This window comes from Coturnix japonica, chromosome 10 (genome assembly GCF_054131305.1).
Source record: "Coturnix japonica strain WE chromosome 10, WE-NBRP24, whole genome shotgun sequence".
NCBI classification, from domain to species: domain Eukaryota; kingdom Metazoa; phylum Chordata; class Aves; order Galliformes; family Phasianidae; genus Coturnix; species Coturnix japonica.
The window spans coordinates 10,303,203-10,325,872 of NC_140672.1; the positions used below are offsets into that span (position 1 = coordinate 10,303,203).

Below are 22,670 nucleotides of genomic sequence, written 5' to 3' on the forward strand. Positions count from 1 at the left end.
TAATCATTTTAGCTGCACGTTTGTAAGCATTTCTTTTCATCCTCCCAAAAACAGTTTCATGGCAGAATCAAGAGGACACATTCACACAGACGTTTCCACAGCCAGACTATGGAATAATCAAAGAATATCAACCAAAATGTGTTTCCTACCAGTTACATGAATCTTGAAGGTGAGTTTCTGGCCAGCAGCCTCGCAGCTGTACTCCCCTGCATCTTTCTTCTCCACCTGGCTCACCACCAGCCGACGCTGTTTGCCCTCTGACTCAGCCTTGAACTTCTTGCTCGAGGTGATCAGTTTCCCCTCCTTGTACCACTTCACCTCTGTCTTCTCCTGGGCCACCTCGCAGCTCAGCGTGGCATTTTGAGTCAGTACAGCCTTCACCTCTTTTTGTACCTTGTCCTTGTTTGTAAACACATCTTCTTTCTCTGCAGGGACATCACAACAGTCACACCGTTTTGCTGTAGTCTGCTGCAGAGCTAACTCCAGTTCCCCGTTTTCACTATACTTGCCCTTCACAGGGAGCATCGTGATGCCTCATTAAGACAGGAAAATACTTTCCCCTCTATTTTGCCTTGGGAAATGATAAGCATATCATTTCATATCACATCATATCACATCATATCACAAAGCTAAACATTTCTCAGTCTGATAGCAGATTTGGACATGAGATTTAGAACACCTGCATGCACTGCTGAACCTCCTCCCTTCTCTTTTTTTCTTCTGATGTCTCTCTACATTTCCAGAAAATCAGAAGGGAACGGCCCTCTAGAACAGGTTGCCCAAGGAGACTGTGGATGCTCCATCCCTGCAGGCATTCAAGGCCAGGCTGGATGTGGTTCTGGGCAGCCTGGGCTGCTGCTTGGCAACCCTGCACATAGGAAGAAGAGGGTTGGAACTGGATGAGCACTGTGGGGCTTTGCAACCCAGGCCATTTATGAGTCTGATTAGTGGCATTTTCCACCTAATTGTGTCATTAAAATTTTGTAACCAGATCTCTTCAAACACCTCCCCTTTTCTCACTCCTTGCATGCCTGGTGTGCTCTTGCACTGTAACCCTGCAGACACCAGCTGACTACAAGAGCTGCACAAGTTACCCTCCTTGCCTATTGTTTGTTGCAGTAATTCATTCCTCGATGGAAAAGCACATGTAGAAAAGAGTTGCTATGACACTAGATGACAAAGAAAGTCCTATAGCCAAAATGTTTTGCACCAGAGAGGCTGTCAGTTGATCCTCCCAATGCAAGACACACCAAATGAAGCGTTCCTTTATCTCTGGGATTCCAAGCATTTTCTCACCTCTGACTTTCACTTGGAATGTTGCTTTGTCATCTTTTGTTTCACAGCTGTAGCTCCCTTGGTCTTTCAGGGTCACATATTTGACCATGAGCTTGAGGTGCGTCCCCTGGGAAATGATGGTTGTCCTCTGGTCCTGCTTCACCTCTGTTTGATCTTTCTTCCATACGACAGCTCCGCTTGCAGCTGACACCTCACACACCAGCTCCAGGTCTTCAGAAGGACTGACTGATATTTCTGGAGTCGTTTTGGGCTTGTTGACAGAATTAATGGCTTCATCTGAAAAAAAAAGAGAAAGTGGTTTACATCCTGACTCAGGCTTATTCGGCACAGCATGAAGATACAGTTAGAACTGATTGTAATGTCTCTGCTCATTACATTTGGGTGATTGAGTTTCACCTCTGGAGGTACTCACATACAAACATCTGCTTGATTCTCCTGTGTAAGGAAAGAGTAAGTTCTATGCAGACAGTTCTTATTTCTTTTAATCAATTCTGTATTCTGCACATGTTCTTCTGAAGCTAAAATGAAGGCAGCTAAGTAACGTGTTTGCAATACATGAACAAACCTATTCAACACCTTGTCTCTAAGCTAACAAGCAGCGTTTGATGAGCACATCAGTATTTCATGCCCTTCATTCCATCCACACAGAACCTGCCTGAGGAGCAAGCTGATGGCTGTTAGCTACAGGCAGACCTAGCTTAGTATTGCATTTCTTAGAGCAACAACTGTCGCTTTCAGTCACTGAATACACCAAGGCCAATTGCTATGCCAGGCACATTTATGGCATCAGTGAACAAATAATTCGTTAAAAATTGTAATAGACAGGAGCCATGTATTCTTTTAAAACTAGATGACCAAAGAAGAACAGTCCCTCTAGAGTCAAGCTGTGAAGAACTAATAGCACCGACCAATATCACATAGATAGATTACTTCCCTGCCCTAAACCATCTTGTGACCATTTGGTGCTATTAATTAAGCCCTCTTGATGGCTTTTTTGTCTGAGCCATGTGACATTTTGTGATAGGAGTTACTGCTAGTGTTCCCTTAACCCAACACCAAAGTAGGAGGCATCCATTCTCAGGGAATCATGCAGGCTTCCTCTGTATTTGATGCTCAGAGACAGCCCCAGAACTTTTAAAATCTTAGCTTAGCTCTCATCCAATAATGTTCATCAAGCAGTGCAACTTGTCCTTTGGGGATGCCTTTGTTCTGCATCAACCAGTTCCAACGGAGTCTTCTTGGCTTGTTTTAGATCAGTTTTTCAACAGATAAAGCCAGGGTCTTTGAATTACAAAGTGAAATTGCAGAATGCATGATTCTCAACCAAACAGAACAGCAGGTGGGATGCAGGGTGAATACCTGAGCCAACACCACCTGCAAGCAATCCTTCAATATCTTAGGAATCTCTAGCCATCCCAAATCCAGTGTTGGGCTTGATCTATCATCTCTGCTGAGTTTTTAGCTAGCTGATGGTGAGCATCATGGTGGTGATGGGTGAGCAGTCGGACTAGAGGGTCTTAATCAACCTTAAGGATCCTGTGATCAGAGGAATGTGAATGTGCTGTTAGAGGTCACAAGCGCTGTACTGCAGCATGAGCATACACAGCGAAAGGCTTTCAGTAGCGCTTCAGTTCATAAATGAAAACTGGGTTATGGAAAAGAGGCTCAAGATAGAAACCAGAAAACAGATCTTAACGCCAGGTTCTGTGAATGCAGCCAGCAGAATTTCACAGATATTGAATTTCAATGACAATTTCTTGTGTTATTTTACCCTCCAGCTCCACCCTGAACAGGAACATGTCAGTGACAAGCATTACTCCTCCAGGCTTGACCTGACAGTGCTTTACTTGTACTATGAGCTAATGCCAGGAAGAGCAGGAAAAGAGTTTCATCCACGTGCCTTCTCCTTCCTTAGTAAAACCAGTGTGAAACTGCAGCCACGTCAGGCTGAAGGAGACGTCTCAGATGTCCTGCCTGGATGCAGGAGGTCACGTGTCAGAGGATGTCTGGCACGTCAAGTCTCATGGCAGTGCAGTGCATGACAAACTGCAACAACACTTTCCTGTGGGCTCCTTTGGGCACGAGGCCCAGCGGGTGACACACCTCTGGCTGCAGCTCTTCAGAGCCTCCCAGCAGCCACGTGATGCCCATGGGAGAGACACAGCTGACCCGCACAGCAGATGATTTACCAGCTAGCTCTGGTTTACAGCAAGAGAAGATACAAGTGGCGATGCTGAATGGTGAAATACTGCGAGTGTGTGGCATGGGTATAAGATTGGTGAGCCTGAGGATGTTCAAAGTCAGGCTGGACAGGGCTCAGAGCACCTGATGGAGCTGCGGTGCCCCTGTTCATTGCGGGGGGAGTCCAACTAGCTGACCCTTAAGGGTCTCTTCCCTATCTATGAGATACACGAAAGCTGATTCTGCAGTAACCAAGCTACCAACAGCAGTTGTTTGTCTTACAGCTTGCCAACACAGGTTTTAAAATAACAGCATTGATTACTCATTTGATAGTCACATTACAGTGCAAAGCACATGGAAAAGTCCATCAGCTAATTCAATTAATTCTGGGGGCAGACCTGCCAGTATGAAATATTATGCTAACATGACAAAGAGAGAGAAGAAAAGCAAAATTAAGACTAGCTGACAAGCCTTGGCAGGAAGTTCTTTTCTCCATAAATTTAGTCCCATTATTCAATTCTGTTTGGAGCTGTCTCCATGCCTCTCTGCAGTTCGTTCGTTGAGAAGAAGCAATTAAGTAAGCTCTCCAATGCCAAAGTGCATACACTGCTCTAGGGCTTTGTTGTTTCTCCATGGACCAACAAGGGTTACAAGCCAGCAGAAGATGATGAAGAGCCTCATGCATACTCAGTGTGAAAAAAAAAAAAGGCAATTGTTGCTGGGAAGAAGGTGCATTTGCATTTGTGTCATCTGCAGAGGGTACTGCAGAAATGGAAAGTCTTCCACTGGAGCAAACAAAGGGCTCTCATTTATTGCAATCAAGGCCCAGCGTGTGGATCTCAGAGATCAGACCTACACCCTGCAGCAAAACAGAGACCTGCGTGGGAAAGTTCAGTTTCTCTCTACATCTGTGCAAGAAAAAGCCCACCATGGAATGACAGCTAAGTAAACATCCCTGTGATTCTTCACAGGTCTCTTCTACATTTGGGATCACTGCTACAAAAAGAGCATTTTACATCATCTCTCGTGGCCACCCTGAGAGAAGAGCAGGAAGGCTGGGATGCTCTTTTTCCTCTCTTTCCCTTGACTTCCTCTATATCTTAGGGACGAATCACAGGACAGAACACAGAAATCAAATGGCTCTACAAAGCAGATTGGCCAGTTCAAGTCAAAACAGCCACTGAAAACACCCCAGATGCTGTCTTACAACAGCTGGACTGTCGGGGAGTCAGGTGAATGCAGTCTGCTGGCCCTGGGCAGGAAGAGGACAGCCCAGACTGTCACATACCTTTCACTGAAAGCTGATAGAGCATTTTATCCCCCTCACAGATGCACTGACAACTTCCAGCATCATCCATAGAGACGCTGTGAATTTTCAGGGTGTGTTTCTTCCCCTCAATGTGCAGTTCATATTTTTCACTGGCCTTGAGCTCCTTCCCATCCTTCATCCACTCCACAGTAGCACCTGTGTCTGAAAGCTCAGCCTGCAGTTTGGCTTCCTCACGCAGCCGAGCGCAGATCTTTTCTACATCTTTGCTCTTATTGGTAAATCTCACTGCAGCACCTGTCAGGAGCAAAGGCCTCGTTATTTCAATTGATATCAGGCTAACGTGGTCAATGTTTGCTGCAACATCTCTGAAAAAGTATCACCTTCTGTTCCTGCACTCATCATTGTGTCAGTGCTGAGCAATTCAAGATATTTCATTTGGTCTTCTTGCAGGATTTAGTAAGTAAAAATCAACCAAACATCTCCTTCTACTGATTAATAATGCTCTAAACATCCTTCTGCAGAGGTTTCCACCCAATGACAAACAGCTCCTCCCATAATGAATCTTTATTTGTTCTACTTTGTCATGCTAAGCTGATTGATAGAGATATTATTGGAATGATTGCTCCCCTACTTCTAAACTATTCCAGCGCAATCAGAAAGGCTGTCTGAACCTGGAGCTGAAAGTACTGCTCTATGGTGATGCAGTGGTAAACATGGTGACTGAATGCACTGGCCAAGAGCTGTGAACTGCAGACATTCATCAGCTGGCATGAAGCAATCTGGTTCAGATACCAAGCAGCTGGGTAGATTGGCTTACCCTACAGTCAGTGCTATCATGTTTAGGTCATTACCAGGACTCACATCAGTCCATGTGATGCAATTTCAGGTATTTGGTACAGTCAGTGAATGCCTGCAGCCCCAGTTCTAATCATCAGATCACAGCAACTATGCCTTGACTGTAAGAGGAAAGGAGAAGGATCAAAGCAAATACCTCTCACTCTCATCTTGGTGCTGACATCAACATTTTTGGCAACAAATTTCACTTCTGCTCCATCATCGTTCTTGGGGACGTTCTCCATGATTAGGCTGGGAGTAGTTTGGGTTCTCTTGATGATGCAGGTCTCGCTTTCCTGTAAGACTTTACCATTGAGGCATCAAGTGCCGCAACACGTTGTTGTAAGGTCAATAGTAAACATGGCATCCCCTCCAGGTACAGCTTCACCAGTTGTTAGGGGGGATTTCACAGCCAGGACTGGGTCTGAGGAAGAACAACGTTTGTCTTAATGCTCTTTAGATGCAAGTCTGGTATCTCATTTAGAGATGGAAGATTAAATCATAGGTGCATTTCTACTTCTCCCTTTGCATGAGTGCTTGAAGAAGCATTTCTATGCTTCAGATCTGCTACAGAAAGTTCTGCCTCTTGCACATGTGACATATCAAAAGATAAGGATATTCATGTCTCTGTCACAGAAACATAACTCGTATCACTTTAGTGGTATCTGGAGGTTGATAGGAGATAGGAGAACTGGGAATAAAGGAAATCCTTTGGTGTGTTAATGCACTACTGTCCTTAAAGTCAAAGGAAGCATCTTTAGGGAACCAACACAGCTGCTCAGCACACACTGACCCATTTCCATTGGGGTTTTTGTGCTTACCAAGGTGCACGCTCCCTGGGAATTCCAGAGACGGGCTCTGTCCATGCGCATTGACTGCAGACACTCGGAACTGATCATCAGCCTCTTCAGACAGATTGCTCACCGTGAACTCTGGGACGGGGACATGAGACTTGTGGCACTCACCCACGTGAAGCCAGTTAGTTTATTGGGTTCCACAATGTAGCCATGGATTGGAATGGGGAGGTGCATCTTCGGAGGGGACCATGCCAGCGTCACTGACGTTTCTGTTTTATTTTTCACCACGGGGTCAGTTGGGGGCTGGGTGGGAGGTTTTCTGGGAGCTGAACAGAAATAAATACAGAAATATTAGCATAAGGTCATTTAGGCTGGAAAAGACCTTCAAGATCAGCAGACTCAACTTTCAGCATGACCTACTGAGTCCCACCATTAACTACTGTGGTACCTGAGGACATACATGACAAGCTTATTCCTGCAGGTATTTGCATAGTGAATATATTGACCCTCTGGTTGCTTTGGAACATTTTAGAGGTTAAAATCCCATCAGACTTTTTCACTGTGTGCAGCCACTGATACAGGCAGGAGGCTGGGAATTACCTGATGGGCTCTAGTTTCAGACTACTGACACAGTCAAGGATTGATTTCATTTCATTTTGGCCATCAGAAAGTTTGGTGTCTGGTTTCAGTCAGCCATCTAGACTCCAATTATAATCATATGGAGAACAGCGCATTTAGGAGAACTCATCTCAATAAACCTGAATGAAATCACAGAATCATAGGATCACAGGAGGGCTTGGGTTGGAAGAAAACATCAAGATCATTCAGTTCTAAACACCCTGCCATGGGCTGGCTGCCCACTAACCAGCTCAGGCTGCCCATCACCCATCCAACTCCAACCTCGCCTTCAACACCAAGGACAGGCACCCACAGCTTCTCTGGGCAGCCTGAAATGGAAGCAATGAGCCACATGTTGAAGATACTCAAATATTCATGACTGTAGAGAGAGCCAAATACTCCATACATATTGCCTGCCTGGTAAATGGCATTAAAATGCCAACAACAGACTCATCCAGCTCATTGAAAATGGTGTGAACATGGCGTACAGGATTCTTCCAGCAGCTAGTTAGATCTGCAAAGTGTAAAAACATGAAATCTCAATGCGATACCATTTTCCCTCATAACATAAACAGACACATAACTGCTTTGGGGTGCACTGTTACCAGCCTGTCAGTTGCTGTTAGTCAGTGCTAGATGCCAAAGGTCCCACTAACACAGCATGAAGCCGAAAGCTAGACGCTGGAATCAGATCTCCTGACCTTACCATCAGAAACTGAGATGTCATATTTTGCTCAGAGGTGCCTGCTTGTAGGAGGGACAGCTTCCGAGCTTTTTCTGCTCCAGGAACCAGCTCCAGCTTCAGAATTTAAACAGCAGTCAGAAATTAAACTGAGCTTTGTCACCTCCATCAAATAGAAGGAGTGGTTGGGTGGTACAGCTTTCCAAATCACTTAGAAACTGTCACAACAATCAGATGCCTACCTTTTCTTTTTGAACTTGTTAATACATAGAGCTTAATAGCATCAGAATGCCCCAAGCACTTCAGATAACAGGACAGCTGTAAACCCTTCTTTAAGGATTCCTTTGTTTAACCACTGAGTAACTGTAATTCAGTGGTGCTGGTGGGAGAAGGGAAGTCCTAATCTTCCCAGATGGTGAATAGAGTTGATGTTCACATGCAGACTGGTGCTGCAGCACAGCCAGAAACCACTCATCTGGGAAACACAGCACCAAGAAAACAATGGGAATAGCTTCATAAAATCAGGCAGCTTCACCCAAATTTCATGTCAGGTCCATTATTCTTCCTATTTTCAGGAAGAAATGTTTTCCCTTATTCTTGTAGTTTTATTTTCTTTTCCTTTCCAGCAAGCAGCTTTGTAGCTTACAAATTGTTTTCTAATCACCTCCTGGTGTGGACAAATCACACAGGTCTGACTCCATGTTTTACATAGTTAGCATTTTATATTTGTTCCACTATGGAACTGTACAGTCATAGAATGGCCTGGGTTGAAAAGGATCCCAAAGATCATCCAGTTCCAACCCCCTGCTATGTGCAGGGATGCCAACCACCAGACCAGGCTGCCCAGAGCCACATCCAGCCTGGCCTTGAATGCCTGCAGGGATGGGGCATCCACAGCCTCCTTGGGCAACCTGTTCCAGTGCGTCACCACCCTCTGAGCGAAAAACATCTTCCTAAGATCCAACCTAAACCTCCCCTGTCTCAGTTTAAAACCATTCCCCCTTGTTCTATCACTGTCCACCCTCATAAACAGCCATTCCCCCTCCTGTTTATACGCTCCAATCAAGTACTCAAAGGCCACAATGAGGTCTCCCCACAGCCTTCCATTCTCCAGGCTAAACAAGCCCAGATCCCTCCACCTTTCCTCATAGGAGAGCTGCTCCAGCCCTCTGATCATCACAGTGGCCCTCCTCTGGACCCCCCCCAACAGCTCCACATCCTTCCCAGGCCTGGACACAGTGCTGCAAATATGGCCTCACAAGAGCTGAGCAGGAGGGGACAATCACCTCCCTCTCCTGCTGGCCACCCCTTTTTCAGTGCAGCCCAGAACACACATGGATCTATCTTTTCCATACGGATATTCCCATCTGTGTACATATATATACCACACCTACACCCCCACAATCTGCTACAACTCCATAGAATTTTCAAGGTTGGAAAAGACCTGGATGATCTTATGATCTTATGATCTCAGATCTTATGATCTGGATGATCTTATGATCATCCAGTCCAACCATCACCAATACTTCCCAGTTAAATCACATCCCTCAACACAACACCCAAACTTTTTGTGAACTTCCCAGGGTCGGTGACTCTACATGAGAGAAAAGGGCACTCAGATAAGGGATTCTGCATTTGCTATTAGCAGAGGTGGGATGAGACCGAGCACTGCCCCAGCTCCTGGGATAACGCAGAAGGGCTGAGACCTTCCAGCTGCTTCCACCCAGGGTCACACAGCAAAGCCGACCCTGCAGGAGTCTGCATCATTCTTTGCATGGCATTGCTAAGAGGAAGATCCCCCCCCTACCCTTGGCTCTACACTCCAGCTGCTGTCTGCCATCTGTAAAGCCACCACAGCTCTCCTACTGGAGTTCCCATCTGCACAGTGACAGCTTGGTTTCTTCTTACTGTCAAAGCAGCCACAGCCTCAGTGCTTCTCAAATCTCCCCTTTTCAGCTGATTTCCTCTTTCTTGTGGCTGGGCAATTCCTCCCTCTCACAGTCATCCCTCTGCCCCACTCTGTGCCCACAGACCCAGAGAGGGCACACAGAGCCAGCCCTGTCCCAGCTGCTGCTGCTTCACATCTGACAGTCTCAGGAGCTGAGATCCAGGCCGAGACAGCAATGCCCAGACATGGTTTGTAGGACGTTTGTGATAGGAAATAGGGAGGTTTGTGATTAAACCTGCCCCCTAAGGAGGAAGGCAATGCTGCCTGCAGCCCCAGCAGGCATTACAAAACATCCCCATTTACAGGAGGGTTTTAAATAGCACAATTCAGGAACTACAACTGCACAAATTCCCGCATGCCCTGGAATAAGTTTGGGAATGGACAAGGTTCTACCACCTGTGCAATGCCATAGAAAGAACAACCATCCACCTGTAAACCTCCATCCTCTCCCCTGCTGCACAAAGGGAAGCTCAACAGCAGTGCACAAATGTCCCAGCAATGTCTGAGCACTGCTCTGTGCATCCCAACCTGCTCATCCCATCCACTCCTGGCTGGGCAGCAGGATTGGGGTGGCACACTGCAATGGGCACAGAGGAACGTGGAAGCCCCACACATGTGAGGAAGGGGCTGGCTGTGCTCCACACTCACGTTATCAGACGTGATTTGCCCTTCTGTGGGGAGCCTCTGCTCTTTCCCAGCTCATCCTCCAGCGTCTGGGACTCCAGGATCTCATTCAGGCTGTTGTTGGCTGCGGGGCAGCTCCATGAAGAGCCGCCCCTCCACCGACCGGCACACAACAGCCGCTCCCGCGCACTGCGGCTCAGCCAATCGGAGCCGGCGGAGCTGCCGCTGCCCGATGGGACCCCCCCCCCAACGTATTGACCCCCCAGACGAGGAAGAGGAGGAGGAGAGCGACGAGGAGCTGCCGCAGGAGCTGACGTTGGGGCGGGGGGGCAACGCGGGGGGGGGGTCGGCAGTGGGGGGTGGGGTAGGGGAGGGGGTGGGGCAGCATTACCCCCGGACCCCGTGGACCCCCCCCCCAGCCAAAGTGCTGCTCTCCGACCCCCGCGGGCTCTTTGTGCAGCCGCTGCCCTCCAGGTAAAGACCACGCCCCAATTTGTGACCCCCCCCCCCATATTGCGCTTTGCCCACCCCCTCCCCCAACCCCGCAACCCCCCCCCCTCCCCACATCGCCCCCCTCCCCCCCCCCGGGTGGGGTTGGTGGGGGGGGTGTTGTCGACGATGTGCCTTAAGCCGCGCCGGGGTCGTGTGCCAAACCCCCCCCCCCCTCCATCAAGATGAATGGGGCGCTGAGGGGGGGGGGGCTCAGCCGTGAGGATAAAGGGGGGGGTTAATGGGGGGGGGGGGGCGGCGCTATAGGGAACGCAACTGATTTAAGCCCCCCCCCCACATTAACACCCCATTGTGTGTGGGGGTGGGGCACCCAATAACCCAATAACCCCCCCCCCCAGTGCCAAACAGCCCCAACACCCCCCTCAAAGCCGCTGCCTTACGCTGTGCCCCCCCCGCATGAAGGCAAAATAGAGAGGAAAGTGTTTTCCTGTCTTAATGAGGCATCACGATGCTCCCTGTGAAGGGCAAGTATAGTGAAAACGGGGAACTGGAGTAAGCTCTACAGCAGACTACAGCAAAACGGTTTGACTGTTCTGATGTCCCTGCAGAGAAAGAAGACGTGTTTACAAGCAAGGACAAGGTACAAAAGGAAGTGAAGGCTGTACTGACTCAAAATGCCACGCTGAGCTTGCCCAGGAGAAGACTCACCAAGATTCATGTCACAGGTGAGAGAAATTGTTTCGACTGTATTGAATCCCCCAACAAAGAAGGAGGGGAAAGTTAAGTGGTTTGACACATTCAGCCCCAGCATTCAGTGATGTAGACGGTGCTTAAATTCTGTTTATTTCATGCACTGTTTTGTTTGCCTTCTGAAGCTATGAACACTTAGGACTTGGGTAGCCTCAGCTTAAGACAGACTGGAAATAACTGGGGAATTTCCCTGGGGATCTCAAGTAGATGCAATGATAGCAAAATGAGAAGTCAATAATTTCAGGGGAAATTAAAGAATATGAAAGATATCTTCAGGGCACAAGCACACCCCTGAAAATGCTTCTTCCTAAGTAGTCTCAGAGACAGCATTTGGTCACAATGCTAGAAGGCGGCACTGGTGGTTTCTATTAAATTAAAGAAACCTGCAACTAAAAAGGTTTTCCTGTATTTTCTTTTGTTTTCTTCTCTATAGCAGGTACAAAAGAAATGCTTAAAAATAGAAAGGCTTCAAGCTGGTGCTTTTCTTTCCAAAATGGAGGAAGACAGGCGTTCTATTTATTAGGAGAGTCTGATAGGAAAGTGGAAAAAGGCTTTTTACCAGGGTCTGTAGCAACATAACAAAGGGCAATAGTTTCAAAAGTGAAGAGGGTAGACTCAGTTTGGACATGAGAAAAGTTCTTTATGATGAGGGTGGTGATACACTGGAACAGATTGTCCGGTGAAGGTTGTGGGTGACTCATCATTGGAGTGTCCAAGGCCAGGCTGGATGGGGACCCTGGGCAGCCTCATTTAGTGAATGATGTCCCTGACCACGGCAAGAGGTTGGACTGGATGATCTTTAAAGCTTCCTTCTATACCCAAATCGTTCTATGATTCCATAGGGGAAACCATTTTATTACTGCCTCTGAAAACTCAGGAGATATTAGAATTGTTTTCAGAAATATGTAGGTGAGAAAAATACATTTCCTCACTATGACTTAATTACAAACAGAATTTAACCTTGACCCTCACCTGGCTTTTGCTGGCAAAGCAACTTACAGCTGTCAGCTTGTTTGGACAATTTAATGCCTGTCCCCTTGTATGAAACAGACTTTTCAATGACTGCGTATGCTGGTGTGCTGCTGGACAGTGGGGAAAGGGGTGTTTTTTAATTTTTGAAGATTTTGGAACATGATACTGGTGGAAATGAAAACAAGTTTAGGGCTATCTAAGCTGTTTTGGTCTGGCAGGGAGGAAGTTCTTCACTGGCAATTGATATAGTTCAGATGTTGGCATTCAGTTCATAGCACTGTCAGGAAATGTGAGTGGGAAAGCTGTCCTCAACGGTACAGTCCAAAGACTAATTTGGGCATTTGGGGAAGGCTGTGTAGAAAAGATTCATGTCTTAAATGTGCCCGTTTGCCTTAAATTCCAGAAGCAGAAGATGCTTTATCAACAAGGAGAAGGTGCAGAAGGAGGTGAAGGCTGCACCAACAGAAAATGCCACGCTGAGCTGCGAGGTGACCCAGGAGAAGACGGAGGTGAAGTGGTACAAGGAGGGGAAACTGATCACCTGGAGCAAGAAGTTCAAGGCTGAGTCAGAGGGCAAACAGCGTCGGCTGGTGGTGAGCCAGGTGGAGAAGAAAGATGCAGGGGAGTACAGCTGCGAGGCTGCTGGCCAGAAACTCACCTTCAAGATTCATGTCACAGGTAAGACAGGTGTTGTCTGAAATACAGCAGAGAACAGTAAAGTAAAATCTAGTTTCTATTATACAGTGCTCCAGGTGCAGTAGTCTGTGCTGAGGTTTTTCCCCTATACTTGATTGCCTGGGTTTGTAGCAAGTATTTGGTTTTAGTATGGCACAAAGACCTGTTTCAGTCTGTCTGTAGAATAATAATTACTGATATATGTACAATGGAAGCAGTGTTCAAGATATTATTCAAATCTCTCCTGTGCCTGAGATCCCAAACTGTAATTCTTGTTCACCGAAACATTTGACTAAGATAAGTATGTGCAGTGAGGCTGGAGTGCATGTTCTACGTGCAGCCTTTCATGGCAGGAGAAGCAGGAACTTCTCCTAGTAGTACACTGCCTTTTTACTATGCCTTTATGTTGGAGGCTGCATCTGGATAGGTGAGTCTGCTACTCACAGTAAGAGACCTGGTAGAGCTGACTATTCCCAGAGCTCAAAGTAAGATAGATATCTGCAAATCACACACAAAGAAGAAAGGACTGCGTTGGTGAGCATATTTCCTTTGTGCCTTTGACAGTCACAGTTGTGGCAGTGGTAGAGGCCATGAGGAGTCTGTTCAGGAAGCCAGGAGTACTGTTCTGGGTCATGAAAAGGCAGCCAGTGGTTTGACTATCACATGTTTATGTGTTTTGATGTTTCACAGTGGGTCTTAAGCAAAAGGAACTCAGGTTTTGGTTGCCTGCAGGACAGATGTTCTTTTGGGTTCAATATGTTTGCATAGTGACTTGCAACCATGGGACTGGTGTTCAAGGACCCTCTTGGTTCCTTCAGTTCCTAGGTTCTTTCTTGCCTAGATTTGACACTTTGTTTCAACAGAAGAGCTGATATTCTCTAGTGAAGGCTATTAGTTTGGGCACAAGTGGTAACCTAAACCTGTTCCAACCTGTACATACAGACCTGCAAGATGGTCTCATTTCAGTCCTTCTGTTTTTCTTTTCTTCCCTCAGAGCCAAAACCTGTGTTTATAAACCAGGAGCAGGTGCAGAAAGAGGTGAGTGCTGCCCTGGCAGCAAGTGCCTCCCTCAGCTGTGAAGTAGCACAGGATACAACCAAAGTAAAATGGTACAAGGATGGAAGACTGCTTGCCTCCTCCAGAAGGTTCAAACTGGAATGTGTGGGCAAAACACGGCGTCTGGTTGTGGAGCAGCTGGAGAAGAAAGATGCTGGAGAATACATCTGCGAGGCTGCTGGCCAGAAGATGACCTTCGAGCTGGAAACAACTGGTGAGCATTCAGAAATTCTCAGCCAGGATTTTGTAGCCTTGTTGTGAACTGGGTTTTAGGGTGAAATCTCAGTTTTCTTTGCACCTGACAGTGTGAGAGTTTGCTCTGGCCCTTTGTGCACCTCCCCGGTGCTCAGCTGTTCCTTCCCTTACTTGGGGATAACGTCATTTATTCAAGGTGATGTCCAAACGGGCTTGTTAACAGTCCTCCGCAGTGCTTTAAGCTGTCATAGGTCAGCCAGAATTTATGCATGTTCTATAGCCATTCCTACATGTTGAAAACACTGCACTGTGCTTAAGCTTCAGCATATGTTCCAGTAAGTACAGTTCCATTAATTCTAGGGAATTGGGTGAATTAAGCATAGATCTGAAGGCTCCCTTTGCTGAGTGCAGAGATGGAAGGACTAATGTAGATTTGACTTGATATTTTCCCTTCTATGATGGGAAGGAGCTCCGTCAAAGTAAAAAAGTGGGCATTATTTCCCAGGGAAATAAGAGAAGTCTCATTATTCACAGGTGGTGAACTCTCATTTTCTCTCTCAGTCTGCAACCAGGTTGGGTTGCTGTTTCAGTACAGGCTGTTTTATGCAGGAACTCTGCTCCTCTGGTTAATCCAAGTTGTATCCAGGCCCTTCAGAAGGAAAGGGAAATAGCAGCACAGAAATATGGTCTGATTCTGACACAAATAAGTGCAGACCTGGAGAGTTAAAAGGGATTGTGTGATGTTCAAGGGATTTTGAAGCAAAGATGTCCCCTAGGTAAGATTTGTGGCTGACATTCCCTATACACTGTGGGCACACAAGCTAAGGAGAGACTAGTGATGAGCATGCAGAGAAGCCAATGATTCAGACAGGTTTGTAGTGACACGACATTGTAGAGTTCTGTCTAGTTCTCCTTGGCATAGTTTGGAAAATGAAGATGAGGAGATTGGTGGTAACCAATATGGGTTCCTCAAAGTCAAGCCATGCCTGACAAACTTGGTGGCCTTTCATGATGGAGTATCAGCATCAGTGGATAATGGGAGAGCAACTGACATCATCTACTTGGACCTGTGCAGAGCATTTGATCCTGTCCTGCATGACATCCTGGTCACCAAACTGGAGAAAAATGGTTTTGATGGATGGACCAGTTGCAGGATAGGGAACTGTCTGGATGGTCAGACTTAGAGAGCTGCAGTCAATAGTTCAGTGTCCAGGTGGAGGGTGGTGTTGGGACCAGTGTTATTTAACATTTTTGTAGGCAACATGGACAGTGGAATCAAATGCAGCCTCAGCAAGTTTGCAGATGACACCAAGCTGAGCGGTACTGTTGATGTGCTAGAGGGAAGGGATGCTACTCAGAGGGACCTGGACAGGCTGGAGAGGTGGGCCCTTGGCAGCCTCATGAACTTGAGTGTGGCCAAGTACAAGGCCCTGCACCTGGGTCAGGGCAATCCCAAGCACAGGCACAGGCTTAGAGGAGAATGATTTGAGAGAAGCCTTGACCCTGAGGAGAAGAGTTGGTCTGGAGGGAGGTGTCCCTGCCTATAGCAGGGGGACTGAAACTAAATGACCTTAAAGATTCATTCAGTTCTATTGTTTTTCTACCCTTAATTTTGCTTGAAAGGTTTTAGAATAAATGAGATTCTGGTTTCCATGAAAACTGTTTGCAGGGAGCTCCATTGTAGCTAGTAAGTCTATCTTTTAGTTCAATGGCAATAATGCATTGACTGTGTTGAAGAGAGAAATGACTCAGGAATGGATGATGGTTTAGAATAAAACATAATCCTACTTATTTTCTATGCAAATATGTGTAAGGAAAAGATGCTGCACTCAGTTCTGGAAATACCCTGACAAATATATCTCTAGTGTTTCACAGCTGGAGATATCAAGATTGTTAAACCACTGGAAGATGTGGAAGTAAATGAATATGGGAGTGCATCTTTTGTCTGTGAGATTTCACACGATGAGGTTCAGAGCCAGTGGTACAAAGATGACAACAAGCTGAAGGCTGATGACAACATCAGTATGCGGCAAGATGGTAGGGTGTAAGAGGGGGATCTTTCTCCTGAGTGGGGGGTGGGTTGGAGATCAAGCATATAAGACATCTGAAATGAAGAAGGTTCAGAAGGGAGTTCCCCTTTTGTTTTGGGACTGAGGTTAGGGTGGAACAAGTGACATGGTGGGATGCTTAGTGTGGGAAGTGTGATGCTATCCCACCATCCCACACTGCCGGGAGCAGGTAGGAAATGAGTGCAGTTATTTCGAAAGTGGGGGTGAACAGGGCAGTCAGTTCACCTCTCCAAAGAGGTTTTGTCTGACAGTGAGTGTGATCCTTCTGTATCAGGTACTTTGAAGGTGACGGTGGCCACATTTGGTCAGTCCTTGTAGAAGCCATGTTTAGATTACGCTTTGGTGGGGATGTGGACGTGGGGGAATGGGTGGTTTCATTGACATGAGAGAACAGGCAGTGATGCTGTGAAACCAGATGGATGATGCTCAGCCTGGCCACGTGCCTCAGAGCTCTTTGCTCAAGGAAGCCAAGTGTAGTTGTGGGTTTGCTCTCAAGAGCACAGTTTGGTAGGGATGAGCTGGCGGTTGGACTAGATGACCTTAGTGGTCTTTTCCAGCCTTAGTGACTCTGTGGTTCTCTGCTTCAGGAAAGAGCTACTCGCTGACTTACACACGTGTCCAAGTCAAGGATGCAGCAGAAATAAAATCTGTAGCAGAAAAGGCAGAATCTCGTGCCCATCTTTCAGTTAAAGGTAATTATGCTTCTCATGACAATTTTGATTAAATTATGTTATAAACGAGCTAACATCCTTTGCTTTAATGTCAAGGAAGTTAAACACCACCAGGACCTTTCACAGAAATAAAAACTTCTACCTACCTACCTTTCTGCCCACAAAATATCCAGCTTCTCTTTTGCAATTTACTTTCGCTAAGTAAAACAGATTATTTTCTTAGGAGGTTGATTTTTTACGTTTAGACTTCAGATTTGTGTTTGAACGTTGAGGGATAAAAAACATAGCTTGACCTTTTCTTCATTTTCTCTTGCTGTTTAAAAAGAGCACAGGGTTGTTTTTTTTTTTTTTTAATATATACAATGTTAGGGTATATATATGATGTTAAGTGTGATAAAGAAAACGGAGACATTTGAGTTAGCACACTACTCAAGAGTTCAGTCCCCACCTTTGCCACTGTTAACATTATAAGGGCAAGAACTTCCTGGAAAATGAATTTCTCCTAAGTAGAGTCATTACATTTGAGCTACAGAGACCTTTACTAGGTGAAAACTTGTTGTTCAGAGCTAAGTTGCTGTATTTAACCAAAGTAATTATCAATGTCCGTGTTTCATTGAACCTCTTTTCCATTTCGTAATGCGAGGAGTTTGATATCAGGATGGGAAGGTCATGGTTTGATTTGGATGTTGGACTGGGAATCAGAAGATCTGGGCTCTTTTCAGGTTGTCAGTCTTATTCTCTGACTTCTTAACAACATTCTTTTCTTTCTATTATTTTTTAATGATGTTTTAAGGCATTCTGAGCTGATAGGTGTAGTGTTCATGTGCAGTAATGCTGACGTGAGTAAGTGGGGTGATAATGTAAGGGTTTTTTACATTCCTTCTAAATCTCTGCTTTCTCTTGTTCCATCCTTCTTAAAGAGCAATCCATTAATCTAGTGAAGGAGCTGTGTGATGACTATGTGACTGAGCCTGAAGAAGCCAAATTTGAATGCGAGATATCCATTCCTTCTGTGAAACCTCCCAAGTGGTATTCCTACGTGGGGAAGTCTTACAGGCTGGCAGAAACTTGATTATGCAGCAAGAAGGCACCATCCACCAGCTGACCATACCGAAAACCACCACTGATATGACAAGCACCATTCAGTTCTCAATTGGCAAATCAAAATCCACAGCCAATCTGCTTGTCAGAGGTAACATATCCAGGCTTGGTTTACATCATGAAGATGAAGAATTAATTAACGTACAGCCTTCCTTCACTGGGGTCTTTGAAATATTGTGTGTGTGTCTGGAGGGTCTGCTCCATTTCCAGTTCAAAGCCGTTGGACAATCAATGAGACAGCTGCATCTCAGTAAAAGATCTGTTTGAATAGCTGTGATGTGCTTACTATTCAGATCTACAGAGCTGAGGTTTTGTCCTTGGCTATACCAAAGAAGTCAGATCAGGTGAAATTAATTGTATTTCTGAACTAGACAAGTTTAAGTTTGGTAGCACCTAAATTTGAAGCAGTTTGTCATTGATTTCATCTGAAAGAAACTTGCAGGCTTTTTATCTGCTGTTGTCCCCAGCGTAAGAGTCTCCATTCACATCCTAAAGTACTTGTTATATTTTCAACTCACTCTTATTCAACTCAACTCACTCTTATTTGAATAAAAGCCTCAACAATTGGGAGCAATTTGTTTTGTGGGAGCACAGAACAAGAGCTGGACCTTGCATTTGGTAGATAATATACAGTATTACTTTATAGAAATGTAGTCAATGGCATTCCCTATAGACAATCGTTTGTTTTATCTTTAGAGTGGTTCAAAGAACCATTGTGAACATGACATTAATTGGAATGGAATACACGCAAGAGACTTTCCTCTTCTTCCAATTGTCCTCATCCTTTCTTCTCTTCCACCCCTGCTTTGCAGATTACCATATAGAAATCACCAGGAAGTTGGAGGACAAGACAGCTTTGGAACGTCATTCTGTCATCCTGTCCTGTGACTTCAGGCCTTCTCCAAAGGTTGTGAAATGGTTCAAGGGCCGCACACCCATCGAGCCCTCTGAGAAGTACAAGATCAAGAGGGATAAGCATTCAGCAGAGCTCAAGATTCTGAAGCTGAAGCCCGATGATGCTGGTGTGTACAAGTGCAAGGCAGGAATTGCAGAGACTGAGGCCACGCTGACAGCTGAAGGTATGAGCAGGGAGGGTGACCTCTTCCATGTCCTATTTCACCTCAGATTTCTCTTCTTGGGGTTGATTTCTGCCATTCTCTCCTGCTAAATTTATAAACGTATAATGTTCACTGAGAAGATTACACAAAGATCATCTAGTCCAACCATTCTACCACATCCCAGTATGATTTATAGTAACAGTGGTAACAGTTCACCTTGTTTCCCCACAGCCTGCAATGTAGAAGTAACGAAGCACCTGCAGGATGTAGAAATTGAAGAAGAGAGCTCTGCTGTCTTCTCCTGCGAGCTGTCCCATGATGACGAGGACGTGGAATGGTTCCTGAATGGCAACCTCCTTTACACCAACAATTACAATGACATCAAGAACGTTGGCAATTGCTGCACACTGACAATGAAGCAGGTTAAGCCTGAGGATGCTGGCACAGTGACAGTGAAGTCAGACAAGGTGTCAGAAAGCGCGCCTGAAGGTGATAGGTGGGTCTGATCACACCCCTCCTGGATGTAAGAGATGCTAAGGAGCTCCAGTTCATTCTATTGTGCAGCAGTCCTGCTTCTAAAGCTGACCTCTCTGGGGTGACAAGTCATCAGAGGCTTTCTTCCAGTGGAAGGTTCCATTGCAGCAGATATCAAGGAAGGAGGATGGTTTTGGTGTCCTGCCAAAGCATTCCATTGCTTTTTATCATCATTTTATTTAGCACAAGGAGAGTTACAAGAGCAATTTCTTTTACTGCTTCAGTAACATGCAGTGTCAATGCTGTTGTCTCCAAGGATTTATGACTGAAGGAGAGATCATTCAATGTGTGTTTTGCCTCTGGGATGACTAATGACCAGGCTGTGAGCAACCCGATCTAGCTGTGAATGTCCCTGTTTATTGCAGGGGAGCTGGGCTAGATGGCCTTTAAGGGTCTCCTCCAATTCTAAGGGTACTGTGATTCTAATCTGCTCTCCCCAGCAATTAAGCTCTTTTACTCTATGCGCTCAGAGTTTGAAGGATTTCCTCTTTCTCCTTTCTTTTGCATTTGGTGGAAGTTTTTTCCCCAGTATAAACATCTGATGTGTGAAATAGAAGATAGATAAAAGGAGTCAATAAAACAGGAAAATCAAAATTGTTCAGCAGCTTATCCTCTTAATCCTGTGGCCTGCTGTATGAGCTCTGCTCCATGTGAGGGCAATGCCAGCTCTCCAGCTTTAGAAGAGCTGCATCCCAATTACTTCATATGATATCAGTCCCACCCACCGGCAATGCAGGCTGTCCCTCCTGTTCCCTGTATTCTCCTACTGATTAGTTCAGAATTCCATAAAGTGCATTCAGTCAACAGACATGAAACCACTTTAGGTTCTATATTGATGTCATCAGTACTGGTAAAGATTTATTTATCCCTCTTTAAAAATCTGAAAGCGACTGGAAATGTCTCAACTTCTGTATCACATTGTTCTGTTTTGCCTTTTTAATTGCAGAGAACCCTGCTGTCTTCATGAAGTCCTTGGATGATGTTTTTGGTGAGGAGCGGGGTGTGATTAAATTGGAATGCGAAGTCTCTAAAGAGAAGGTCAAACCAGTGTGGAAGAAGGACGGTGTTGTGCTCACTTCTGGCAACAAGTATGAGCTGGTACAGTCTGGGAAGACCCTATGTCCCCTTATCCATGACCTTGAGAAGTCAGATGCAGGTTTCTATACCTGTGATATTGGCAGTGATGTTGCCAAATCAAAGGTCGGCATTCAGGGTAAGTACTGTGGAAAGTAAAGGAGTGCTAAAAGCACATTCAGTATGGTCACTATGTCTTACACCTATTCCCCCACGAGCCTTACTAGTTTCTACAATAGAAGTGTATTACTGCAATTTAGCACAGTGATGTCTGGAAAATTCCCATTGCTTTTGATGTAAATGTATCTCATTTTGCCATGAAAATCACCAAACATGTCAAGAATGTCCTGGAAATATTTCCTTTCTAAACATCCCTAAAATGGAGAAATCGTTTGAACACCAGTAGGGGTAGGATGGTAACAAAAGAGCTAATAGAAACATTTAATTTCTTGTCATAGGCAAAACCCTTTTTCTCACGCAGCATCCTAGAGTTGTCCTCTCTGTTAGGTTGTTCCCTCTGTAGCTCATTGAATCTTCATTCTGCTCCATGGACTGAGCTGCTCTAATTGTAGTTCTTCCAGAGCAAAGACAAGAGATTTACGTCTCTTTTTTTTTTATAGCTTTCTGGTAATTCTGAGTGGAGAATGTCTTAGAGAATACATCAGTAAGGAACACAGCCATGTTCTGCAAATCCTGAGTTAAAACACCAGTACTGCTACTCATGTCAGTCACAAATGCCTTTTCTCCATATAAACCTCATACTAACCTATCTCTTACCTTCCAGAGCTGAATAGTGGCATTACCAAATGGCTGAAAAACACTGAAATCCAGGAGGGAGAAGATTGTACTTTTGAATGCATTCTGTCCCATGAAAGCATTGATGAGTTCAACTGGACACTGACTGGAAGCAGAGTGGAAAGTGGTGGGCGATTTAAAGCTTCTAACGTGAGTCGGAAATATACTCTCATTATCAAAAGTGTGACTCCTACGGACACTGAGGAAGTCGTTTTCACTGCCCGTGGTCTAACCTCCAAAGCCTCTCTGTCTGTGAAAGGTAATGAGATGGGAGAGATTCTGGGGCCTGATTCCTTCAACTGTCTTCTGATAAGATTGTCGTGAGAGCTAACTCATAATATGGTTAAAGTGAATAGCAACCTTCTACTTGAACCTCAAAGCACTGAGAATTTCTCTTAAAAATAAGTAAAAGGAGGAAACATTTGACACAAATGTGAGAACTACCCAAAGCACTGGGGTAGTGTTGGAAATGGGCATCTCACTACAGCTTGTTCCATTAACAGTAAATCAGGAATGATCTGTTGAGGGAACTGTGGGAGCAAATATCCTCTAAGTATAAGCTGAAGGGATGGCCTTCACATCATCTAGCTGTACAACAAATTCCTATCTAGAGCATGTGCATCTGAGAGCATCATCCGAGGCTCCCAGTGTGATGAGTGGAGAGAAGAAAGAGGCAGTTTTCAGACATGGTTCATCATCCTCAATGGGGTAGATTTAAGAGAGAATAAATGCTGCCTGGAATTCTATTGTCTGTACTTTGCAGATTACTGCTGGCTGTAGGATGGCGTCTGTTGCAAGTGCCTCTCTAACTTATCTCCAGCATGTAGATGTATGTATTTTGAGAGAGGCATCCTACCCTAAGTGTATGTTACTCAAAAAGCAATGTTTTCTTCCAGGAAAACCTACTGAGGTTTCAAAACAGCTGGAGGATAAGACAGCAGCAGAAGGGCAGGACATCAGCCTGAGCTGTGAGCTGTCAAAACCGGATTTGAACATCAGGTGGTACAAGGATGGCAAAGC

General features: G+C 45.5%; 2 protein-coding genes across 2 annotated transcripts; both read left to right on the forward strand.

Annotated features, from left to right (window-relative positions):
* Positions 1-15,919: 15,919 nt before the first annotated feature.
* Positions 15,920-18,533, forward strand: LOC146759292 (myosin-binding protein C, fast-type-like). Its single transcript, XM_085510204.1, has 3 exons — positions 15,920-16,385; positions 17,005-17,109; positions 18,009-18,533. Exons 1-3 carry the CDS (start codon positions 16,373-16,375, stop codon positions 18,158-18,160), a joined length of 270 nt encoding a protein of 89 aa, XP_085366330.1. The 5' UTR covers positions 15,920-16,372; the 3' UTR covers positions 18,161-18,533.
* Positions 18,534-19,221: 688 nt separating this feature from the next.
* LOC146759293 (obscurin-like) lies at positions 19,222-22,060 on the forward strand. Its single transcript, XM_085510200.1, has 4 exons — positions 19,222-19,268; positions 19,479-19,743; positions 20,728-20,994; positions 21,640-22,060. The coding sequence occupies exons 3-4, from the start codon at positions 20,745-20,747 to the stop codon at positions 21,972-21,974; spliced, it is 585 nt and encodes a 194-aa protein (XP_085366326.1). The 5' UTR covers positions 19,222-19,268; positions 19,479-19,743; positions 20,728-20,744; the 3' UTR covers positions 21,975-22,060.
* The last annotated feature ends 610 nt before the right edge of the window (positions 22,061-22,670 follow it).